General features: G+C 46.7%; 1 protein-coding gene across 3 annotated transcripts in view; it reads right to left on the reverse strand.

Moving 5' to 3' along the window:
- Positions 1-346: 346 nt before the first annotated feature.
- NT5C2 (5'-nucleotidase, cytosolic II) overlaps positions 347-24,087 on the reverse strand; it is a 59,211-nt gene continuing 35,470 nt past the window's right edge. The window contains exons 4-19 of one of the 3 annotated variants that reach the window (XM_058810268.1): positions 18,681-18,740; positions 13,990-14,107; positions 12,506-12,601; positions 11,128-11,219; positions 10,878-10,935; positions 9,571-9,664; positions 8,499-8,552; positions 7,301-7,384; positions 6,539-6,580; positions 5,306-5,413; positions 4,919-4,985; positions 4,175-4,345; positions 3,290-3,341; positions 2,994-3,054; positions 2,293-2,469; positions 347-2,070 (exon numbers count right to left, since the gene is read on the reverse strand). In XM_058810268.1, coding sequence (XP_058666251.1) covers positions 1,819-2,070; positions 2,293-2,469; positions 2,994-3,054; positions 3,290-3,341; positions 4,175-4,345; positions 4,919-4,985; positions 5,306-5,413; positions 6,539-6,580; positions 7,301-7,384; positions 8,499-8,552; positions 9,571-9,630 — 1,128 coding nt within the window. In that variant the 5' untranslated portion in view covers positions 9,631-9,664; positions 10,878-10,935; positions 11,128-11,219; ... (1 more) ...; positions 13,990-14,107; positions 18,681-18,740 and the 3' untranslated portion in view covers positions 347-1,818. Of the gene's footprint in view, positions 2,071-2,292; positions 2,470-2,993; positions 3,055-3,289; positions 3,342-4,174; positions 4,346-4,918; positions 4,986-5,305; positions 5,414-6,538; positions 6,581-7,300; positions 7,385-7,512; positions 8,473-8,498; positions 8,553-9,570; positions 9,665-10,877; positions 10,936-11,127; positions 11,220-12,505; positions 12,602-13,989; positions 14,108-18,680; positions 18,741-24,087 lie in introns of those variants that run through there. The other 2 variants (XM_058810267.1, XM_058810269.1) reach the window with 2 other exon arrangements.

The raw sequence follows: 24,087 nt of genomic DNA on the forward strand, positions 1-24,087 counted from the left end.
GGTAATGTCTGTGGGAAACAGCCCTAGCAAGACAGTGTTGGAGGTAGTGGCAGTGTAGGGATGTTCCCCCTCCCACCATGAAAAAGACTCTCCTCATTCTCTGTGTCCAAGACAAAAATGTTTCTCTGCCCTCCCCATGCTTTCCTGGCCGATGCAAATGGTGATAACAGAAGCCTTGTGCCTCACCACTGCTTCACATAACTGATTCCCAAAGATGCTGTCACTGTTCCCCAGTCACCCACCCTTCTGGAACCCCACAGACCAGTCCCATCTCTTCCCACCAACTCCAGCACAGCTCTCATCATCTCAGCAACACCCCACAAAGCACAAAGCACGCCACTAAGCATTTCTTAGAAACATCATCATTTATTGACTTGAAGAACTGCCACTAGAGCAGCATTTTCCTGCTCAGATGTTGGTATTGTGGTTTTTTTTTTTTTTTTATTTTCTACTAAGGTACTTTAAAATGAAAAAAAATTAAATGAGTTTATGGTACTGAAACAACAGTCAAATTCATTACAAGAGGGCCCTCGTTGTAATCCCTTTGCAGCGAACGGCAGAGGCTGGAGTAAGGGAGGCTGCATCCGTGAATCAGAGGAAAACCACAGGGCACTGCTGCCCACTCTGTGCCCAGCTCTGTGCCTTCCCTGGGCTGGCTTTCAGGCACAAGGACTACCTGCTCATCCCTGGGACACCCCCGGTCCCACACAGCAGCCGTTGCCCTCCTTGGCCAGGGACGCAGCCCTGCCCAGCACGGCCATGAGCTCCGCGTGCTCCGCACCAGACCAAAGACCAGGGCAGCTGCTGGACAGCCAGGAGCTTCCCACCCTGGGGCTGGCCCTGTGGCATGTGCTGTCTCCTAGCTTAGGGCAGGCCCATGTGGCCTGCAGCCCCTGGCACAACAGGCCCTTTCACTCCAGATGGTGGCTGGGGTTGATTTTGGGATGCTTCACTCAAAAGTTGAGAGGACAGAAAGGTCAGGAGGAACACAGAGTGACTAATGTAATGCTAAAGCAGCAGCTTCAAGCTCCTGGGTTAATATTTACTGCTGAAACTGGAGGAGTTGAGAACAGAGTGTGCAGCTCAGCTGTTTGAGAAATGCCCTGGAAATTATGCACTGCATGCCAATGGTGAGAGCCTGCAGACACTGGGAAAGAGTAACAAGCGGCTACAAGGTGAAATGCGTATGGCAGCAGATGTGCAAGAGCTGGAATCTCACTGCCATCCATGATGTCTGGAGGAGTCAAACCACTTCCACAGAGAAACTCACACCAACAGAAGGTAAACTGAGTACTGGAAGGCACAGTAACACCCTGGCTGACATGGGGAGGGGGATTATGTAACCCAGGAGCAGAGGGTTAAGGGCAGCAACCTAACAGGCAGCAGGATTTGGATAATTTTGTCTCCTGCAGGGCCCAGCACATCCCTTCTGTCTCCACAGAGAATATAACAAATGCCAAAAACCGTTCACAGGACACTGTTCAAATGAAAGCCAAATGAAACACATCAGGGGAAAGGGAGAAACATGCAGCATCCCAAAATGTAATGGGAGTAGCATGACAGCACAGGCGGGCAGTCCAATCTGAATGCACCACCCAGTTAGAATCCATCAGCTTTTTGAACCGTCTGCAAAACTGAAAACAAGGGTCTCCTCCTAATTAGTGTTAATTTGTTAGAAGTTTCCAAATACTTTCAAAATGTGCCTTTGCAAGAATCACACCCCCCAACCCATCACCCCAAGGGCCCCAACAACAGAATCCATTCCTGATCACTGCTAGAGTCATGGTTTATCTTCAGAAATACTTGGTTTCTTCCTTCTTATTCCTCTTCCTCCTCCTCTTCCTCTTCTTCCTCTTCCTCATCATCATCTTCATCGTGGCAATGTGTGATTTCCTGAGGTGCCTGGGGGAAGAGGTTGGGCGGTTTGATCTCGCTGATGGAACGGGTCAGTTGGTGCCGCTTGTAGTCAGAATCTTTGAAATCCACCGAGGTGCGGTTGCGTGTGGCCATCGGCGACTCCTTCTCATTGATGTCGACGTGTATGTGCTCTACTGTGGACTCGTGTGGCATCTGCACATGGAACAGAGAGAGGAGGTGACAAGGGGTGTCCCAGCCCCAGGCTGCCTCCCTTAGACACATGGAGAGCAAACCCCAGAATGCAACCATTTGGTCTACAGTCTATCCACTGCCACCAAACCCTCCAAGGTGCTGCTGTGTTCTGTGGAAGTGATCATGGACACAAGTGTGGGCCCCTTTGGGACCCCTGCCCACCTCCCTGGGACTGGAACTCACCAGAACGTGGGCGGCTCTGAAGAGGTAGCTGAAGGGGTAGTAGAGGAGGTTGATGAAGGAGGCTGCATAGAGGTCGGCGTAGCGCATCACCTGGCTGGCAAACAGCGTCTGCCGAGAGCCGCTGCGGAACAGGCTCCCCATCATCCCGTAGCACATATCCATGTCGTGGGTCACTTTCTGTGAGGAAAAGACAGGTGAGCTCCTGGGCCAGGCAGGCAGTACCTCAGAGCCACAACACTGAGGCAGAGCGCCCTGAGGGCTGGGGGCTATGTGAGACCTGCAAGGATCTCCAGCAAGGCTTTCTGCGCTTGTATCCCGTGGCATCAGGACACAGCTGAGCCCCAGGTAACAAAAAGGAAGGTGGCAGCAGGCTCAGGTCCAGCACTGCCCTAGGCTGGCACCCCAGGGCTGGCTGAACCAGAGGCTACAGCCTGTCTGAGCCTGTGTGTGCCACTGCCACATGGTGCAGCAGTGAGCACCCTCAGCCAGTGCTGCTTGTGGGCATGAGGAAAGGGACCCTATTCCAGACCAGGCTGCCTTTCAGGAGAGCCAGTGACCAGTGAGCTGAGACAAAGTGACTTTGCCAAGCCTGCTGTGCCCACCCAAAGGCAGAGCAAAGCATTTCAGGACTGAGCAGTGGGGTTGGGTTGTTAAGCCCTTTGGGATCCAGAAGGATGAAAAGGGATTTTGATGATTGGTACCTTAATGCGTCTCTGGATGGAGCTGATGTCGGGGCGTTCATTGCTGCTACTGTCCAGATGCCTAGTTACAGGCGAGAAGGTAAATACATGGTGTGAAAAGTCTTTCAGAACCAGATGCTGTGGGATGGGGCTCGGGGGAGGGAGGCTGGTCTGGAGGGGAAGGCTGTCTCATGGGCAGAGCCCAGGCCTGAGTCAAGGCTCGGCAGCAGTGCCGCTAACCCAACCCCAAGGTTTTGTCATTGCCGCTTGTTAGCTGGGAGAGGCAGCAGGAAAGTTGTCACTGTTTGAACACTCACTTGTACAGCTCGGCCAAGAAAATGTCCAGACTCTGCAGCTCTTCAAAAAGGGCTGGAAAATCCAGAAAAGAAAGGGGATAAGGGTAAGTTAAACTGTTAAAATGGAAAGTGCCGAAGGTGAATACAGTCCCCTGCCCACTCCCTTCACATGAGGGACACTGGAGCAGGGACACAGAAAGCATCTCATGGTCTCTGGGCAGAGAGAGGGGTCAATCATTCCGTGCCATGGGCAGAACTTTGGGCTTGGTTTCTGGTTGGCCCTTTTGTTTTCAAGGCTGAACCTTTGCAGCTCTCACCAAAGCCTTCCAACCAGCTATGGGGCAATTTGCGTAACCCTCAGCCCTATTTACACACCAAAGGGCAAACCTGGGAGAAAAGCAGGAGCGCTGGAGGATGGGAAACACACAGCACTTTGGCAGCAGAGCAGCAGAGGGAGTGGGAGGAATGAGGAGGAAGCAGCTGGTGAATAGGGACTCCCTGCAGATGGGAGAGCAGTCAGAGCTCAGGCATTATAGGGAGAATAACCCAGGTCTTGTCAGGTATTTTTTAACATAGTAGCCACGGCTCCAGATGTTCTGGGATTATTGATGAGGAACAACTCAACCCCACCTAGCTGCAGCTTCTCCCATAGCCAAGGCAGCATTTGGCTGATTACACACAATAGCCTGAGAAAGAGCACAGGAAAGGCCTGGGACCCCAAGACCAGCCCACAGAGAGGCACCCCAGCTCCTGCCACCAGCATCCAGACCCAGTGAAAAGGGCCAAAAGGAGAAGTGGCAAGCCAGGGTGATCTCTCCCCTGCACCCCTAAGCCCTGGCGATCTCGGGGGTGCAGCATCAGACAAGCAAGAGCAAAGCCTGGCCAGGGGCTTGCCCGGCTCCTGACCGCTTTTGTCTGTCCAGACGTGCAGCTCCTGCGCCAGCTCGGGGATCACCAGGAAGGTCCGCCAGCCCTGGCGCTTCTTGGATTTCAGGATGTCTCCAAAGATATGGTCTCCGATGTACAAGATATCCTTCCCTTTGGCCCCCAGCAGGTCACAGACTGTGTCCGAAGAGCCTGAGAGAAGAATGGCATGGCTCAGAACAGTGAGCCAAAACAGCTGCTTGACCATGGCTTCCCTGGACACTGCTCACCTGCCTGGGAGTTCACTCCGGAGCAGCTTTGCCTGTGCACACCCCTACAGGAATGGCAGCAACAGAGGCCATGCTGCCTCCCCCACCATGTGAGAGTACTGGAGCCCTGGGCGTCACAGACAGCTCTGTATCCACCCACTGCCCTTCCCTGCCTTGGCGGAACCTTCCAAGCACGTTCACGCTGGTGGCAGCACCTTGAAGTACAGCTGGGGACACTGCACTGGGCCAGCTGCAGCCACCCCTCCACCACCAGCCCTGCAGGCATTTCCCAGACCCTCCCTGGCAAGGAAGGAGAGGACATTTGAGGAGGAATGGGTCCATCTCTTCCCTGCACTGTGCAGCTTTGAGCATGGAGAGCTTCTGGTGCAGTGTGCAGAGGGCACAAACAATGTGTTCTGGGAAGCACAGCCTTGCCTGGCACATGTCCTCTCACAGCTGGAGTGGCTGAAGGCCACATCAGAGCCACTCCACACAACAAGAAGGGCTCCTGCCTCACCTCCCGAGTACACAATGCCGTGCTGCAGCGGGCCAGTGTAAGTACCAATCTTCAGCTTCCCGGTCACCTGTGGAAGGAGGTGTTGTGTTAGCGCTGAACAGCTGATGGTCTGGATCTTTTCTATATTGATACCATTGATATGTCACTCTTTGTCTGTCTGTCTCACTCCCAAGCAGCCCAGAGGTGGCTTTCCTACTGTCACCTGCAGTATGTTAGGGAAGCCTTGAGGTGATGGGGCTGCTCAGGAATGACTTAGAGGAGACTCCAGCCCACAACCTCTAGGGTAGGTCCTGTCCAAACACTGCATTGCCCACTGTCCCTGAGAGATGCCACAGGGGAGGTGCAGGAGCCCTGCAGCCATGGGGGTAGCCTGCACTGGCCACTCACCGTGTCCACCTGCCGCAATACAGTGCCTTCCCCAAAGAAGAGGGGCTTTCGTGCATCCACCAGGATCAGGTCGAAGTAGGACTGCCATGGCCGATGGGCACTCCCAGGCTACAAAGGCAAAAACAAATCCCAGAGTCAGGAACAACACAAAAAAAGCACACAGATTTACCTGGAGTGTCACTGTCCATAGCCATAACCTTGTGACATTGCTGGTCCATCAAAATCCCTTAGCTCATACCTCCTGTGGGACAAGGCTGAGTTGCCAGCACCATCTCCTAAAGCATTCCCCTTTTGCCACAAGCCCATCCCATCCCAGTCCTAGCAGTGCAGGCTGATGCCATGCTGTGAGACAGGAGAACAGCCCTGAACATCCCTGTCAGGGCACAGGTGCCATGTAAAAAGATGCTGTAAATGACACCCTGTCACTGCTCCTGAAGGTGACATCCCATGCAGATCCAGACAAGCTTCAGCTTACAAGGTCATGCTGGTGCTTTTGCCAAGAATGGGAAAATGCCTGGACTCCATTCCACAGAGCATGGCTTTGAATCACAGCCCTGCCCAAAGGACACCAAGCCCTTTCTGCACTTTGTGAGATCAAGACCACAGCAAGGAGCTTCTTAGCTATCAGGTGTGGTGAGTATCTCTGTGCTCTCGAATTTCCCTCTTGGCTGCCTTCTGCTTTTAAAGCAGAGTGAGAACACATCTTTTGAACATGAGATAGCCTCTTAGTGGGAGACTGAAAGAGAAGTATAAATTTGTATCATAAACTTTTCTCCATAAATTGCAGGGCTGAGTCTTGGCCTCAGGAAAAAAAAAAGCATGACTAAAACTTCTGGAGTTACGATAATTAAGGCAAAATCAGCCATAAATGTTTCTGCTGTTTTATAAAACTATTTCCTTTCCATCATGGCTTTTTTAAACAACATCTAAACCATTGTGCATGATTTCTAAGAAATCTGTCTACAAAATGCCACAGTTGAAACGTTTTATCACTGAAATAATGTTATCATTAGCACAGATTATCATTTGAGACCAGATGATGCCCCTTTTCTTTCTGTTACATTGTATTTGCTTTGATCCCATTCACACAGGACACAAAACAGCAAGTGTATTTTAACCAGATTAAAGCAACTAATCCCATGCAGCCGATGAAGCAGGATTAAAATGCTTTCCAGCTACACAGATAATTAGGCACATCAGTGTCTACTGCAACTGCAGTCTAGAATCACATACCTTTGGTCCATGTGGAAAGTCAAACAAGTAAGTCATAATTTTCTAAAAGAGAGAAAGAAAGCATTCAAATATGTCCTTTTAGACACGCATTTGTGTAGTTTATAAAGCATGCTTTCTGATTTTATCTTTTCAGACTACAGAACTTTATTTTTAGAATTTACACAGAAGTCAGCTAAGATTTGGAGACAAAATGAATGGAACAGGACAATGATAGGAATCAAACCAGTATTTTTTATAATCAAATTACACAGTTGCCTCAGAAAACTGAACACTGCTTCAGGCATATCTTGCAATGCTTTAAAATGGCACATACATCTTTAGATTGGCAGTGTTGCAACACCCTGACACCCACCTGGAAGTAACCGTGTTTACTTCTCAGCTTAGCAGACAGCCCTTTCTGCATCTCAGACCTCTCCAGGACCTTGGTTTGGTGACCTGTCTGTACTCAGACTCTCTATCTCGCTTAAAAGGGAAAGCCTGCATTTTAAAGGATGCTAAAATCCAAAACTCAGCCTTATAATTGCTGAGGAACTGAGTGAAGCACAGAGGGACTTAAACCAGGTCTGTACTAGCTCAGTGCCAGAACCAGGATGACAAAAGGTGACTCAAGGCTTCATCTGCATCCTCCACTAACCCACCCTACATGTAGATTAAAAAACACAATTCTCCACCAGAAAATGTCCCACCAAAACCCATCCAAATGACTGGCTGGCTTCTGCTTATTCCATGAAATACCAACCCAGCAGTTCAAGCAGCACTTACATCTGTGTATTTATAGTCGCTGTTTGTGACCAGAAACACCTTCCCCACTTCATTCATGCGGCTGAGCAGCAGTGGCAGCTTCCCCTGGAAGCCAAGGGGAACATCCAAGTCACACACCAAAGTTGCATACATGCATCATGGGAAAAAAAACTCAACTATGATCCCACCAGACAAAAAAAAGGCAAATCAAACCATCGAGCAAGGAAACTCACGTGTTGTGCACTGGCCAGAGCCAGGAAAGCTGCTGGTCCATCCAGGTAACCCCTCCAGAGCACAGCCCAGGGGAGGAAGGCGAGGGGGAAGGGCTCAGCAGGGCTGCAGTGCCTTTGCCAACCACAGTGCCAGGCACCCTGTGCTGCTCCCACCGATCTGCTCCAGCTCCAAGTCCGTTCCCGAAATGGGCCCAGAGGCAGGTGAAATCTGAGCTCACGAGCCACAAGTTGGAACGCATTATAATTCCAACCTCAAATTAGGGAGAATTTATTCCTGGGGCTATTTTTATTGAATCTGAAATCTCAGTCCATTGCCAAAATAGCTGATTACCTCACTGAGCACTTACCTAAGAATTCTGTAGGCGTGTAACTAGAAACAAGGTTAACTGCTTTAAAGTGATAATCTACCACAGAGCTCACCTAAACTAAAAAATACTTACTCCGTGAGTGGTCCTGAGAGGCCTTGCACACTGCAGAGATGGCAGGAGTAAGGGAACCACTGGAGCTTGCTCAATTAGATGTGCTGAACACACATTTTGGGGTTCTCAAGAGACTAGACACTGGTGAGTCTTTCAGGATCTGTCCCTCATGGCTAAGTGTAACTTTCTTGTCATGTGGCTAAAAAGATGCTCAACTGTTGCTTTTTAAAGAGAGGTTTGCTTGGGCAGAAAAACATGGGCAGGGAACACAGCTGCTTTCACCACTGAAAGAAACAACATGAGCTCTGCCAGTGTGTTCACCTTGATAACATTTCCTCTGGCTTTTACATTTTCTGTACAAAACTGTGCCATCAATACAAAATCACGTGGCTCACTGGCTCAGAATAAAGGCTGCATCTGAACTTTCCACTTTGTCTTTGGTTATTACAATAGAAATCGCAGCCTTATTGTTTTGTGATTTAGGAAAGCAAATCAGCATGTTTATTTCTTGCCTGCTTAGTCAGTCCTGAATGTCACATAGCACAAGTAAAGTAACTTCACACTTACATCTTTCACCACGTACTTCTCCAGATTCTCAAGGGTCTTTTCCTTAAGCGATCCCTGAAATAGAAACAACAGAACCCAGTGAGGTCATGGAAACTTATGATGTAAGAGACAACAAAGTAATGCCAACTTTCACACTTTAAAATGCTGTGAAAGTACAAACCAGGGCGAATCTGAACCAGTGACTCTAGAGATGAGAGGCTTTGAGTAGCAGGGACCATCACAAACTCTGTGATCCATCGATTCCCTCACCATGGTAAATAATCCACTTCAACAGCATTTTAACCCTTTCAGAAGGGAATACAATAGAAACAAACAAAAAATAGATTTGCCATACCAAACAAGACAGTTAACGACCTGTCTCCAACACTGACCATAATGCTTTAGTCAAAGGCCAACTCCAACATGTATCACACAACACTGCATAAGGAAAGAAAAATAGATTCCTGACTTCTGCATGGGTAAAAGGACCACCACAAGTACAACTGTGAGCAGAGTTCTCCTGTGATGGTTCTCCATCCCACCCAACAGATTGCTTGAATGAGGGAGAACAAGAAAATCAAGACTTTAGCCATATGCTAATGCTCACAAAATTATATTCTAAATTTGTGCACAAGTGTGTGCAGAAGATGAAATGCTTTTCTCTAATTAGAGAACAGCTGATCTATTTCTCTCTTTAATGCCAGTACTTTTTAGACAATGTAGGATAGTGCCAATGTAAAGAATTTGCAGCAAAATATTGCTTTAATAATTAGGACAATGTACAAGTTGTGGACGGACTTGAAGTGCAAATACTCTCATGGCATTACACTCTAAAACCCATGAATTACAGTACAAATATTAAATCTGGGCACAATAAAAAGGAATAGGAAGCCAAGCCAGATATGTTCCCATACTAGGAGGGCAGCTGAGATCTTGACTCACTCCCATACAATTGCAATCTATTATTTGCTCACTAGACGGCCAAGCAGGGCCCTTGCCCAGAGCAGGCACAGAAAATCTGAGCTCAGGAGTTCCAAACCAGCCCCTCCAAGCCAGCTACAACCACACACATCCCAAGAGTTCTTGCAGTCACCTTGTAATGAACCCAGTCAACAGCATCTCTGACATCCTGGAACATGCTCCTGAAGGACATGAAGAGGTCTCCATCCTTAAACCCTGTTTCACAGCTGTGAGGAGACAAAGAGAGGTTTTAGCAGTCAGTCAGAGCAGGTAAGAAACACACCAAGGAGCGAGACAGTTCAAAATGCTGTTTGGAGCTTGTGTTTTCATCTTACCATCATGGTTTCTCATCTACTACTTTACTGCAGCTCAGGCTTGAAAGAAGGCTACAACCACAGTTTAACAGGACCAGGAATGTCTGTGCCTCCACAGCTTTCTGTGACCGTGACTCTTACTTCTCACCCACATTACAAGAACTGCAGAAAACTGCAAAAATGCTGTTTGCAGCATTTAACAGAAGATGAATGGTACTAAGGAAATAAACAGTGATGCTCCTTCTCCCTCTTTCCAGCGCTGAAGAAGGGAGAGTCATGGAAATCAACTAAATGCAATATTGCTGAGAGGAGGAACTGCTTCTATGTTGAACACTTAGTATTAACATTAGAAATTACAAGATACTCTGGAGGTATCTTTGAGACAGCATGACAGCCTGCATCAGAAGAAATCAAGAAGGATTACACAGAGCTGTATTTATTATGACAGCAATCATCATGCCTCTCCTGAGAAAAGGTACTTCACCTGATGGATTGCCAACATAAAGAGTTCCTCTGCTCCCAGGTGAAATCACATTAAACCTTTGCCTTCCACTCACATAAATGCAAAGATGACCCATCACATGAGGTGATGAGCAGCACAGGAGCATTCAAATCTGCCAGTTCAAGCCACAGCTTGTTTTTATGCTTATATGTTTTTGACAGCAAGGTAAATACTCCTGCTGCACAATCAGCCTTTTATACCACACTGAGGACTTCACCTCTAAGTGTGCAATGTCTTTTATTACAACACGAAGCACTTGTGGTAACTGGCTGAGGAAATTCAGCCTTTCAGTTACCATCTCAGACATGGCTCCAATGGACAGGTTCAAAATGAACTGAATGGTGCCTGTAATCACCCTGTAAAAAGTGTGCAGTCCTGGATGCTGCCCCAAATACCAATGTCAGTCAGTATGTTGGTTCTGCTGTACCCTTGAAGGAAACCTTCCTAACCAGCTTCTGCTGTACACACAGATCAACTTAGCACCCCAGAATTATAGAAGGCCCACCAAAACCATTTAAGTTTTGATATTAAGAGCAGCTCCATCTGTGCTGTATTGCTCTTGTATAAAATAATATCAATCTTCCTGTTCCATCATCATCATCTCAGAGTGGAGGGAATACAAACCTCGTGTACCGGTCACAGTTAGTGAAGAAATCCACCAGGCAAGCCAACAGGTAGGTCTCTGCAAGGAAACAGAGTGAGACAAGGATAACATCATACAGCCATATAACTTTAGCCCTTGTGCCCAAAGGAAGAAAATTCATGCAAAAAAAAAAAAAAAAAAAACCAAACAGAAAAGTAGAGTACGACATCAGCAAAGCTTTATTAGCTTAAAAGGCACAGAGAGGCCTGTGTTGGCTCCCATTAGACTCACCTGGTAGATTGAATAATGTGTTCAAAATGTAAAATCTATCTGTGTCATCCCTCTGGATAAATTTATTTGGATATTGCTCCCGTGTTTCAGGCCTGAGAATAAATAAAGTGGAGAAGAGTGAAACCACAAAACATAAAGAAGATAAAATGTGCTGACCTGCAAAATGGAGTTGTAGCAGGGTTCACTAACCAAAGTCTGCTGTGCTTCAATCAACACTCAGCTTCCCCACATGCATGTTGGCAGAAGAGCAGAAGTGCATCCAGGGGTGTTCCCTGGCCATGCTGACTCCAGCAGAGCCAGGACCAAGCCCTCATTGCTGAGTCAGCAAACTGAGCCCACCCAGGGACACAGAGTGGTCCAGAGTTCACAGCTCGACCTTAAGCCCCATGCTGCTGGCTAGGAGGATGCTTTAAATCATCTGCACTTTCATTGTATGCTTATCTTAAACTCTCCCCCACTTTCCATGTGTTGCTCTCCACTCTCCCAGCAGCTCTCAGGGGTGTGCAGGGCTCTGCTGCAGGAGGAATGTGTGGGGCCCTCTGCAATTCATCAGCAGGGTGGCAGTGACTGAACTCATATCATTATTCTGGTCTCCTAAATTTCTAGTGCTACTGAAGATCATTTTAGGCTCAAAGAGGAACTTGAATGCACACATAAAGGCTTTTTTCTAAATTTTGGAGTCCTGATTCAAGGACTTAGAGACCTCCAATGACAAGGTTTGTCACCCTGGGGCCCCTGAGCTTGCCTTGCCTTCCATTCATATGCCCTTGCAGCAGGAATGTGGGAGTGGGGATTTGCTGGGACACATCAGGAACATGGCACAGCAGTCCTGTCTGCTTCCTAAAGCACCTTCTCTGGGACAAGAGACACAAGCAGCCAGGGAAGGCTGCAGGAAATGGAGGGCAGTGCTCAGTTCTGACACTCTCAAAGGTCAGAAACAAAGGGGTAGAGCAAGATCATTCCTACCCAAACCAGCTCAGGCCCTCAAACTTTCTTAGCAATAGCTGTGGAGCTGACAGTCTCATGGGGCACATACTATGGCTTTGTCCTGACTGACAAGCTGCTGATGTTAAACTGTGCCGGGACAGGTGAAGAACCCCTGGATGACCCCAACTCTTCCCCACAGCACACGTTCCTCTATTCCCAGCTCACTATGGATGTGCCTGTGGTAGCACAGCCCTTTCCCTTGTAAACATCTGGGCTATTGCTGTACCTGAGACCCTCAGTCCACCCACAGCTGATCCTGGAGCTGCAGGAACACCAACACAGCTTCTGCTGTTAGCAGAGTCCCTGTGACTCCATATACAATGGGTGCCCGGAGGATCACTGACACAATAGTGAATTAAGTCAAAAAGAACAGCCAAGAGTCAGCACTCACCCTCTGAGGAAATTAAAGCCATGTGCACATACTAGGAGGTTCCCATAGGCATCAACTTTCAGCAAGTTTCCGTAGTGGGTGTCAAACACCAGGCCTCTGTTAAGAAAGCAATTTAGGATATGAAAAGGCAAGTGCATTAAGGGGTGACCATTTTAACAGCAGCGAGAACAGCTCTAGAGCACCTTTGCTCACTTGGCATGGGGCATCAGAACAGAGCTGCTGTTATGATGCAGATGGGGTCCCTACTGTCCCTTTTAGCTGGCAGCAGGTGAGCAACCAGAGCCCAGCATCACCAGGCAGCAGAGACACCTGACCTCTCCCCAAAATGTTTAACTGAGAGGCTCAGCTGTGCATCTACCAGGGAGCTGTGGGCCTCTTCCACAGGGTCACAAACCTGACACCCCTGTCGGGCTGCAGGGAACAGTGAGATGTGATAAAGGAATTTCTCTCTGCTTTTTCATGGCTCTGTCACAGAGAAAGCCAGATGGGAGATGTAACCATGGCACATCACTCTGGATGTGCCCGGTTCTGACTCTGGCAAAACTCTGTCCAATTTATCTAGCAGCCTGCATCTGGCAAACACAGCCTTCCCACAGAGATATCCCTTCTGTCCCCTCCCTGGGATCAAGGTGGTGGATTTAACAGAGCTCTCATCACAGGTTTGTGAGGGCTATGCCTTGTTACAGGCAAAGGCACAGCCAGCAGCAACTCTCGGTGTAAAACACACTGAGAGAAGGGAAGGAGGCTGCCAGACCAAAACTGGAACAAACCAACAGACCTTCTGGTCCAGTCTTTTGTGAAGAAACTCCAAAAGAGTCAAAGAAGCAAAATCCAGCAAAGGCACAAGTGGAAAGAACTTGGAGGTGCAGAGTTAGATCAAAAGCTTTTTTCAAAATAATGTCCCTTTTACCTCTCCCACCAGAAGAGAAAATATAGGAATTAGTAATTTTGCACCATTAACTTAATGTAAAATTATAAAATAAAAAAGTTAAATCAAGTGTTTTTGACATTTGATTCATCTTGACAAGAAAACTTGATTGATCCCACTTCTATTCTTGTTTACTGTCACCTTAATTTTCAGGATGTCTTATGCACCACAACACTACTAATTAAAATCATTAAAGAAAAATGTTCTGAGACATCCCAGCAGCCTCTTGGACAGTAATGGCTCATCCTCCCTGATTCTGATTTCACTCCCAATCCAATTGTGTCTCTGCTGTCTTTGCATTGAAGGGCTATTTTTGGCCCACGCTTTCAGTAGGTTTTTTTTTTTGTTTTTTTTGTTTGCACACTCCCTCTTTGCTGGCAAGGGTCCATGTGTGCAAAGGCCCCCCCACATCCTGGATTAGTCCTCTCCCTTCCCCATGATCTGTGGCCAGCCACAGGCATCACATCCACAACTGGAAAGCTGGCCTCACATGCTGCCTGTGAACTTCACAGAACAAGCACTGAGCAGGCAGGGTTGGAATCCATGAGTCATTTACCTGGTAGGGAATGCAGGATCATACACAAAATTGAGCAGCTCATGAGGGTATCCAATGGAAACTAATCTTTCTACGGTCAGGTCAAATCCAAGAGATTCGTATTCAGGGGATTTATACACTGTACCAAGATGAGATTTCAGTTAGAAAATTTGAAAACAGCTAGGGGATTAAACAAGAAGGCAATTAAAAGTAATATGTACCCATTCTCCCTCCTCCACATACCCTTCCCTCCTTTGATGCCTCAGGTCCCCCAGCCCAGAGTGTGGTGGAATCAGCTCCTGCCCCAGGGCTGCAGTGAAGCAGAGCTGCAGTTTCAATTTCAGCAGCAGAGTGCACCAGATGAAATATCCATCAGTTTATCACAGCTCTCTGCATCAGGAAAAATGTATTTCAAACAGCAGCTCCTCTCCCTGCAGTCCTGTTAGGCAGATGCATGAACACTCTCTGTAGTATCTGCTCCAACAGGGTTTTGGTTTGCTATGCTTTTGCAAAGCTGATAAAGAAACCAATAAATTGGAGGTTAGAAAGCCTGAAATTCATCACTTCTGTGCTACTGTAACTGATCTGGATACAATCCCAAAGTTCAGTATTGCTCCAGATTTCATATCAGGGGAATTAATGTTTGCTGCAGACTAAGTTAGCGTGAAGGTAGAGCTGTCAAGTTAACATATGATTTGTTTGTTAATAACACCATATGGAACTGCAAAAAATCTGTTCATTATTACCCTTATGCATCAAAATGCTACTTTTTAAAGCAAGTTCACTGCTCTCCCATGTCAGAGGAGCTGCTCTTCTGGGGCACACACCTTCCCTTCACTCCATACAAAAGAAATGGAAATGTTCAACTAAGTAATTCCTACCATGAAACCTCTCTTCTTCCTGCCAATGACCTTCCCATGTGCTGAAAATGTTACTGTTTAATCAGATCATTAAATTATATCTAAAAGGCAATCAGGACAGGTGGAAATCAAAGGGTTTCTCTGGCAGTGTGTTTACGCTCACTGCATGTCTGCATGAGCCCAGAAGATAAGGGGCTAATGTGCATGTTTCAAACACTGAGACAGCTGGATAGTCCTGAAGCTGAGCAAGAATTGTTGGTAATAACAGCCAGCGATTGTTGGTAATAACATGTTGTGAGAAAGAACAGGATGTGGCTGGAGAAGGGGGCAATGTGGAGGTAAGGACAGCACTTTTCTGGGGCAAACGTCCTTGTTCTGGCTCCCAGGGATAAGCACAGCACAGCTCCAGTGCAGGAATGAGGTTGAGAAGTGGGCATGGACTATATGGAGGAGACAAGACCACCCAAGACCCTCCAACCCATTTTCAGAAAGGTCTGGAAGAATGGAGTGCACATGGTAACTGATTTCCATGGAAAACAAGAGCCCTGTTTGCAAGGTGGGGAGGACTCATCTATAAAAAGACACCCCCACAAAGCCCTGGGGTGTATGTGCCCCAGGACACTGGGCACCTCATCAGCGCTGCTGCCAGGACTGGGGATCTCTTTTTCTCATTTTCTTCCTTCTTCTGTCTCTTCCCCTCTTCAATTCATCTCTTTCTTTCTTCCCCTTTACCCTACCCCTTTATCCAACCCCCACTGCTGTGTGCTTACACTACAAGGTGAGGGATTAACATACCAATTCTCATGCCAAGTGTAATTTACTAATAAAACTTTGTAAGCTTCTGTGGATGCCCTGGCTTTCATCATTCCTTTCAACCATGAGCACCTACAAATCCTGGGTGCTCCCTTCCCCTTAGGAGTGGAATACCACAATGTTCTGTCTTAAACTGGTCCTGAGATAAATAAATACAACCCTTGACTGCAATGAGGGTTACCATGGGTTCAAGGGGTCCAACTGCCTCCAACACTTGAATATTACAAATTTAGCTGAAAATGTGCAAGTTACACAGTAAACTCATTAGAGGACAGACTGTTTTTCCTGAGAGAGATCCAACACATCTGTGGGCCTCATTATATATATTAATACACATTGTCTATACTTTGTCCAGTAATCACCAGCATATATATATACATTGTGGTATACAGAAGTTTAATCTGAGAGGAGAAAGAAAATATATAAAATATTAAAAAAATAAAATTGAAAAGGCAATGACTTTAGATGAAACAAGACTGTCAGAAGACTGAGATCACAGTACCCATGACAGAGGGCTCCTGTTTCTCTTAATAACCTAAAAAGTACCAGAATCCCAAGAGTTAATTTTCCCCATTAAACGAACACCATTAAAAATGTAATAAGCAAACTTGCAATGGTCTTAAACAGGTAACTAAAATCAACACAGCAGTTATCAAAATGTCCAAGCAATATTATACCAATGGCAAACATCAACAACATGATACAACATTCAGTGCACGTAGTCTTTTCTATCCTTTAGGAAAGGAAGGATTGATTGAGCTATAGATAGGAATAAGCAATCAAAAGGTACAGCTAATGAGGAAAGCAGTGACTGACAAGGCAATTCTGGGGAGTGAGCTAGAGTTGGAGGGAGCAATAGGCAGTTAGGTGATGAACAAAACTGTGAGAGTAACACCAGAGCATCATCTGGAACAAGGAATTCCTCTGATTCAGGACAGTAAAGGCACTTCCCAAGGAAAACTCTTGTAAGTACACCTGCACACATTCTCAGAATGTCAGAGCTCTGTACAGCTCCCCGTTAAGTGAAACAGACTCCAATCCCCCACTCTGTCCATGAAGGTGCTGCACTCCTCCTTCCCAGCCCCTGGGAAATGGACCATGCTACCAACTCAATCCATAATGCATCACTGCCAACAAAACACCTCTCTGAGGAAGCCCTGGTCTTTCTGAAGTCACCAACCACAGTGATGCTGCCCACACAGGAACCTAGGCAGGAACACACTGGCATCTCCTCTGGACGAACAGAAGTGGCATCCACAGCTCCAGCAGAACCTTTCCAGGGAAATTGTGGGGCTTTCTGATGAGCAATCTGTGTATCTTTCTAACACTGCACAGGGAACAGCTGGGTGGGACACAAGGTCAGCTGGTCACAAAATATGCTTGCTCAGTTTATTTCTTTCGTATTTGCCTCTCCATCTTAGAAAATCACCACAGACCTCCTTTTAACTCTCTAAGGAAACAAGCTGAAGCACTATTAGGAAAAAGGCTGAAAAAGAGGTATCAACCTCAGCCTCCATCATCCCAACTCTCTGCTGGGGCAATATATTAATTAGCATTATTCTAAATGTTTCTTTTGTGGGGACAGTTATTCCCCTTACCTCTCAAGCCCTAGATTTTGCTTCTTTGATGTCTCTTTGAATAACACTAAACTATTAGCTCATTCATGCCTCAGATCCCATCTCTATCTTTCTACTACTCCACGATATCTGGGAAATGAGAGCCTTCTCCTTGACACATGAACTAAACAGAGACACAGGAAACTGGACTCCTGAAAGGACAGTAAATGTTCTCTAGTTACCAGCACACTTACTGTTCCAGATAAACTTTCCTTTAATTAGACACAGAGCTGGGAAGAGACTGAGAGCTCCCTGAGGCCACCCTGAGAGCACCCTACACCACAGCACTGCTGCATCACCTGGAACCAGCCACAACCCCCTGGCATTTCTCACAAGCCTATTTGAGTAACTGGAGCTTCCTCTGGGCAAACAAACCATCCACCTCCTCAGATCCAGGCTGACATCACTGCAACTCTGGCAGCACATCTGGGGAAGATGCCCCAGTTACAGGTGTTACTCCATTATTTCAACATTGTACTCGGGGCTGGTTGCTCTCTCTCATGTCTTCAGGCAGCCATGAGGAAACAGAGTGGAGAGGACAGATCAATACTTTGTTCTGCAGCTTGCATGATGAAACCATGGTTTTAAACTTTGCTGGAATACCCCCTCCCTCAGACCTGGTTGCTGAATCCTGTTCCTCTGATGAAGATAGTTTGTGTGTCTTGGCCAGGGCATGAATTCAGCTATTTGCCACACAGTCTGCTGTGCCCAACTCTTGCACCCAGCTGAGAAGGGCACAGTCTCTGAGCATTCCCAGCTCTGTGACAGGGGAGGAGGCAGAGCCACAAACACAGTTTCACACCATCCTTGCCAACACACATGGGATGACAGTAAAACCAAAGCACGCGCTACGACTTATTCTGATTTCATTTTCTTAGAGCTTGATGGCCACGTCTCTGCCACAAAGCCAAGTCCTCAGCTCCAGAGGAATTGTTATTTTAATAGTCCTGTTCCAACACAGGCAGATGCTTCTGCAGCACAGGGCAATCAGCACCCAGTGCTCATGGATTATGCAACCAGGGTGGAAAGAAAACAACTAAAGGTTTTAAAAAAACAGAAGCCAGTTGACAGCATTCCAGCTTCCTCTTAATACCATTACTTGGCTTAACAATACACCGTTAAAAGGTAAAAAGCAGTACCCCAGAGTGAACACTGCAAGCCTTCAGGTCTGTGATGAGTGATCCCTGACTGACACAGGACGTGCTAGCAGGGAAGCTGGTCTGGAATGAGCAGGGTTGTGCAGTAAGGTATGCAATTCTCATGCATTTGTGTGGTTGTGTTTACCTTTGCTGCCAAGACACATACAGTTACAATTTTACAGCCTTCCTGAAAAGGAAAAAAAAATAAAGAAAAAGAAAAAAAAAAAAGCTCTCTACAGAGGCTCCAGCTTATGCAAAATGCTGCTGCCAGGATTTTAACTCACATGAGGCAGATGCAGATTCAGAGTGTCACTCCAGGCTTGACGGAGTTACACTGGGCTCCCCTGTTAAAGAAAAAAATCAGACTGATTTTAAAACTGCAACAGCTCTGTGCCATGTGGGACTGTGTCTGCTGGAGCTGTGTCCTCTGGCAAGCTCAGAAGCTGGCCTGGCAGTTATTCCAAATACACTTACAACTGATTTACAGAAGAGGCACAGTTGGTAATCGTGCATCCCACAGGCAAAATTCTGTCCTCATATCCACAAAGCAGTCTTAGATCATCAGCTCAGGGATAATTAGGAGGAAGAGGCTACAAGCACATTGCCCAGGTGGTACAAATCCTTCATGTTTCTCTCAGACACAGAGGAACTGGTTCAAGAAAAGGTCTTGTGCTGTTTTTGCAGCATTGCCATTATGGTCCATTCCTCAGTCAGTGAAAAATTACTCCTTTCAGGACACCTTTCACACCATACAATGCCTGCATGTGTCAATGCAGGAGGCTTGGGAGACCGAGTCAGGAGCTACTCTGGGAAGCTGAGAAGAGAATTTTGCCCTACACCTTGCAGGGGCTCCCAGGGAGAGCCTCGCACACCGGGTCAGTCTGTGGGCACATCTGCATTTAAATGTCCCCTGGGACACGTGTGGGCTGCCACAGGCACAGCACCACAGCACAACCAGCACCACACCTGCACACAGAGCACTGCAGGGCTCTCACTGGCAGGCACACACAGGAGAACGCCAGGGATACTTTGCAACTTACAGGTATGCACAGAGTAATCAAGAATTATCTCTGAGACCCAATTTGCACTAAATACAGAGCTGAACTGGTTGGAATGATGTTGCAAAAATTACCCACAAAAGTATGCAGACTTCCTGGAAGGCTTCTCTGAAAATAAACGTTTAAGGCCTGTTTTGTTTCAAAATGAATAGCTGGGGAAGGCTGAAGTGCATGTGATGGCTCTGCTTAAGCTGTGAGGAGGAGAAAACCCTTTAGGGGTTGCCTGTATCTTCCCTTGTTGCTCTCACACACAAAAATTCAGGCACTTCTCACTGAAGATATGAGTTGGTTTGTTCCAGGGCTTGCCAACACTTCTTGCAAGGTACTCATGGATATTGGGAGAGAAGCAGGAGTTGAAGTTAAAATGATGACCCCTTTCTGCACTGCTTCAGTCACCTCCCATTCGTGAGATGCATTTGCTGTCTCAAACTGCACACCTGCCAGCAGTCCTGCCTGCCATTTTATTTCCAATCACTATGGATTTGGTGCTGGGAAAAGCCCTGATTTGGGAACACTGACAACACACTGACTTCCCATACCACCGAGGCAGCTTTGAGGAAGGAGCTGCCCTTCACCAGAACCCCCATTTAGGAAGGGAAAAACAAGCTCAGGAGGTTGCTACAACAGAAGCCTGCAGGGAGAGCAGCTCCTCTGGGCAGAGAGGCAGAGCCAGAACCACTAAATGATGACCTGAAGCACCATTTGCATTTCCTCTGGTTTTTCCCCATCTGTTACTCTCTTATGATGCCCTACCACCTCCTGAAGGAGCTTCATCCCTTCCATCTGCCAGCTCCTCACCTGCCTTTTCTCCCAGCTGGGAGACAAGAGCAGCCCAGGGAGAGGTGCTTGTGATGCCCCCCAAACCAAGCCCACACTGTCAGGGCACCTGCCAGGAGCAGCTGCTTGCTGCAGGTGGTGCATCCCTGCTCTGTCCCTTGGGCACACTGTCTGGAGCCCTTCCCTACACAGGTGCTGTCCTCCCATGCTGTCTGTGCTGCTGACTTGCAGCTGCCCAGATAAGATCAGAATTTCTTAAACTAGAGGTGATGACCTCCTCCAAAAGGGCTGCAAAAAGCTTTAACAAATACTATATCTTGAGAAATGCTACCTACTCTCTGGGTTCTCCAGAGGTCACACAAAGACAGATAAGCCAAAATGTAGACACATAATGCCTCTTCTCTAAAGTACAGGAAATGCAGCCCAACTACTTTGTGTTAAGTCTCGAAGAAATGAAAGCAAAATAACTAAAACCAGTTTTTTTCAGTTGCTGCTTATTCTCCAGTGAGTAAGGCATGCAAATCAGGCAGTTAGGGACATACATGGGCAGGTGGCGAGCTGCCATGATCCAGATTTATATGTCTCAGGCACAACATGCATAATTAAGCTTGTACAAATACATTTCTGAAATTACACAAACCTGACTTACACAGCAGGATCAAAGTGTTGCTCTGAATTGCACCACAAGTAAGTAATGTGTAGTGGGTTTGGTTCACCAAGTATGCAAGTGTGTACTAGGAATAGATTTATATCAGTGTTGTACTGACAAAAACTGCTCAGTTAAAGCCTTGAGGACTGAGATCCCCTCTTACAAACCCACTCCCTACAACAGTTCAAATATCTATGTATCCTGCCTCAACAATGTCTGTCAAATGAGATCCTAATGTCCCAGAGCACGATAGCTCTGCCCCAGAACTCTCCATTCTGTCAGTATCTCTACACATGGCTCCAAGTCAGGCATTTGCTGTCCACTACATTGTGTCTGTGACAGTCACCCCTCCAAATAACACCACCACTGGCTATTTCACACAAGCTCCAAATACTCATTGCTTGGCAATTCTGATCATCTAATCTGCAGCTCCTGCTGAGAATCCAGAGGGAAGCAGCCAGTGACCAGTCCTGGAGGTGTTTGGGACACCTGACTTCATTAAAAACCAAACCCCATTGAAACAACAATACCAATTAAATGTACTTCTAAGTGTTGGGCAAGCATCTCACCTACTGCCACAGTATGAGGAAAGTGTCTCAGCTGCTGGGCCAGAGGTCTCTGATGATCCCCAGCTGTAACCAGGTAGTGAGGAATGCTATCTGACCTCTACACACTGACCCTCCTTTCAGGGTATCTTATCCTCAAGATTTGTTACACAGCAATGCCACTTTTCATATACAAGTGGAAAGGAGGAGGATTTCTGCTCCAGCACACTAATGACTTCAGCCTCTGTGTTACAGGGCCTTTTCTAATCAGGCAGGTATTGTCAGGCACTGCCACTGAAATGCAACAAAAGGGGAATGCTAAGGTTTCTTAAGCTATGCTGCTCTCCATGTTAAAATAATTCATTACTTACACAGGAAGGAATCTGAAATGTCATGTTTAAGTTTCACACCTGGGTGTTAACTACCCTCAGTTTTGACAGTGCAGTCAGACTGCTCAGCTCTGATGGGAGCCCAGGCTCACGCTTGGCTTGCACAGCCTGCCAGGGTGCTGTCACTTTGCTCTGGAAATAAAGCTGAGCATTTTCTTTCCCATGAGAACTACAAACCCTGCAGAGGTACCTGTGCTGTGGGACCCTCTGCAGAAACACTCAGCTGGGTTGGGGATAAGCTGAGTGTTTCTGCAGAAATGGGGATAAGCACAGACCAGAAATGGGGATAAGCACAGACCTCCAGATCCCCTTCCCTTGTATCTCTCTTTCCAATGACACATCAAGTGTTATCCTCAGCTCCTGCCACAGCCACTGAAGGCATTTCACTTCACAGTATCCTCACTGGCCATGAAGGGAAAAACACTCCTGTTTAAAGCTCTGGTGTGGGTCATCTCTGCCCACATAAACACGCTCCCTGTGTGCAGGCAATGAGCACCTTTGTGCTGTGCTGACCTGGGAGCTCAGTGCCTGTAAATAAACTGACAAAGTGGTAAACGTGCCTGGCTGCAACCACAAGAAATCCCAAATGAAATCTATGGGACGACTCACATGTTTTCAATTAGGAACGTGCTGAACTTCTGACTTGCCATTTGTTTATGAACTCAGCTGAACTGTGACCATAAAGGGTTTGTCTGCAGTCAAAATGAGTTGAAAACCAATTAGGAACAGTCTCCAGTCCTCTTGTCTCCTGGGGTTTGATTTTAAGCACTTAACCATAAATAAAAAATGTACGGTACTATGGAAAGCAGAATTGCAGCATTTCAGCCTATATTTAAATTGACTTTTCATAATACCAAACAAAAAGGGTAACATTGGTTTGTTTCTTTGAATTTTTATTTTTTCAGTCTAAATGAGAAGAAACTACTGCCAGATTGAGTATAATTTTCACTTACCCATAAAAATCTTTTCAAACACAGAAGTGACCTGGGCAGTAAGACAAAGCTTAGCTTTAAAGCACACTTCAATATTTAATGTACCTTTTCTATTTCATTAAAAATTATGTGTCTGTAGTGATCAGCAAACAATACCTTGCCAAAAGCTCCAGGTACATCCCAGAACACTTTTGTATGCTGAACACACGAGCTGCTCTGCCCTGCATGAGCAGCAGATCTTGCACAGCGCCTTTGTGCCCACAGATGTTTTTGACAGTAAATCTGATAGCAGAAACCAAGGCAAGGGTCACTAATCATCAGAGGGTTGGATGTGAGCTCCAGTGGCTCCCTGGCACCCTTTTCTGACCACGCCAAACTCGGGGCTCTGGCTGGAAAGCAGAGCAGCACCAGGGCTCTGCAGTCCCCAGCCGCAGCAGAGCACCCACTGCAGCCTAAGAGCAGTGGAAAATTCCTTCCCTCTAACACTCCTGCAAACATCCCCAAGTGCTCAGCACAGCTTTCAGCTCTAAAACCTCTAACCTGGAACTGTATCAGCTCCCCTTCTCCCACTCTGCATGCTAACAGGCTGTGTGAAGACAGGATTTGTTGTTGCCTCACTGTGTGCCCAGCCTGGCTCTGAATTGCTGGGTCCACACCTCAGGTTGTTTCCAGTGCTGCCTTTCTGCTTGTATTAAAAACAAGTGTTGTCAAGTATCATCAGCTTTAACTCTTCCCAAAGCAGGCTTATTAGTGCTCTCATTGGTAAATTCCGGATATTTTTAGCTCTCTGCTGCTGCACTTTGTTTGCCTTCAATGTAACAAAGATTTGGGCTGTTTGAATATGCCTCAGAGGCTGGCAGAGCAGAGCTCAGTGCTGGAAAGAATTCTTCTGCTGAATAAAAATTAATGGCTTGAGGTAAGAACAGCAGCACTGAGGTCACATTGTGCATGTTGAGAGAAGCAACTCAGACAGACTCTGCATTTCAAGGAAACTTCAGTTTGTCTATATTTTAATAGTTGACATAGCTTTCCTTTGCACTGGATTAATATTTTAAAAACTACTACAGAGTCACCTGTTCTTTCACAGGAAATGTTTAGTTTCCCTGACACAAGAGAATGCTTTTTGTGCTTAATAAATGGCCTTCACAATTTACCTCTCTCAGATACAGCCCACTGTGAGTTGCAATCCCATATTGGAAATATCCCTGCATTTCCATGGAAACAAACTACTTTGCCAAAATATGGGCTTAGTTCTTCAGTAAAGACTTATGAACAGGGAAGAAATAATTGCTTGGGCTTCAGGTTCAAACATAATTTTCTATCATCTAGAAATAAGACGCA

This window comes from Ammospiza caudacuta, chromosome 9 (assembly GCF_027887145.1).
Source record: "Ammospiza caudacuta isolate bAmmCau1 chromosome 9, bAmmCau1.pri, whole genome shotgun sequence".
Lineage (NCBI taxonomy): Eukaryota > Metazoa > Chordata > Aves > Passeriformes > Passerellidae > Ammospiza > Ammospiza caudacuta.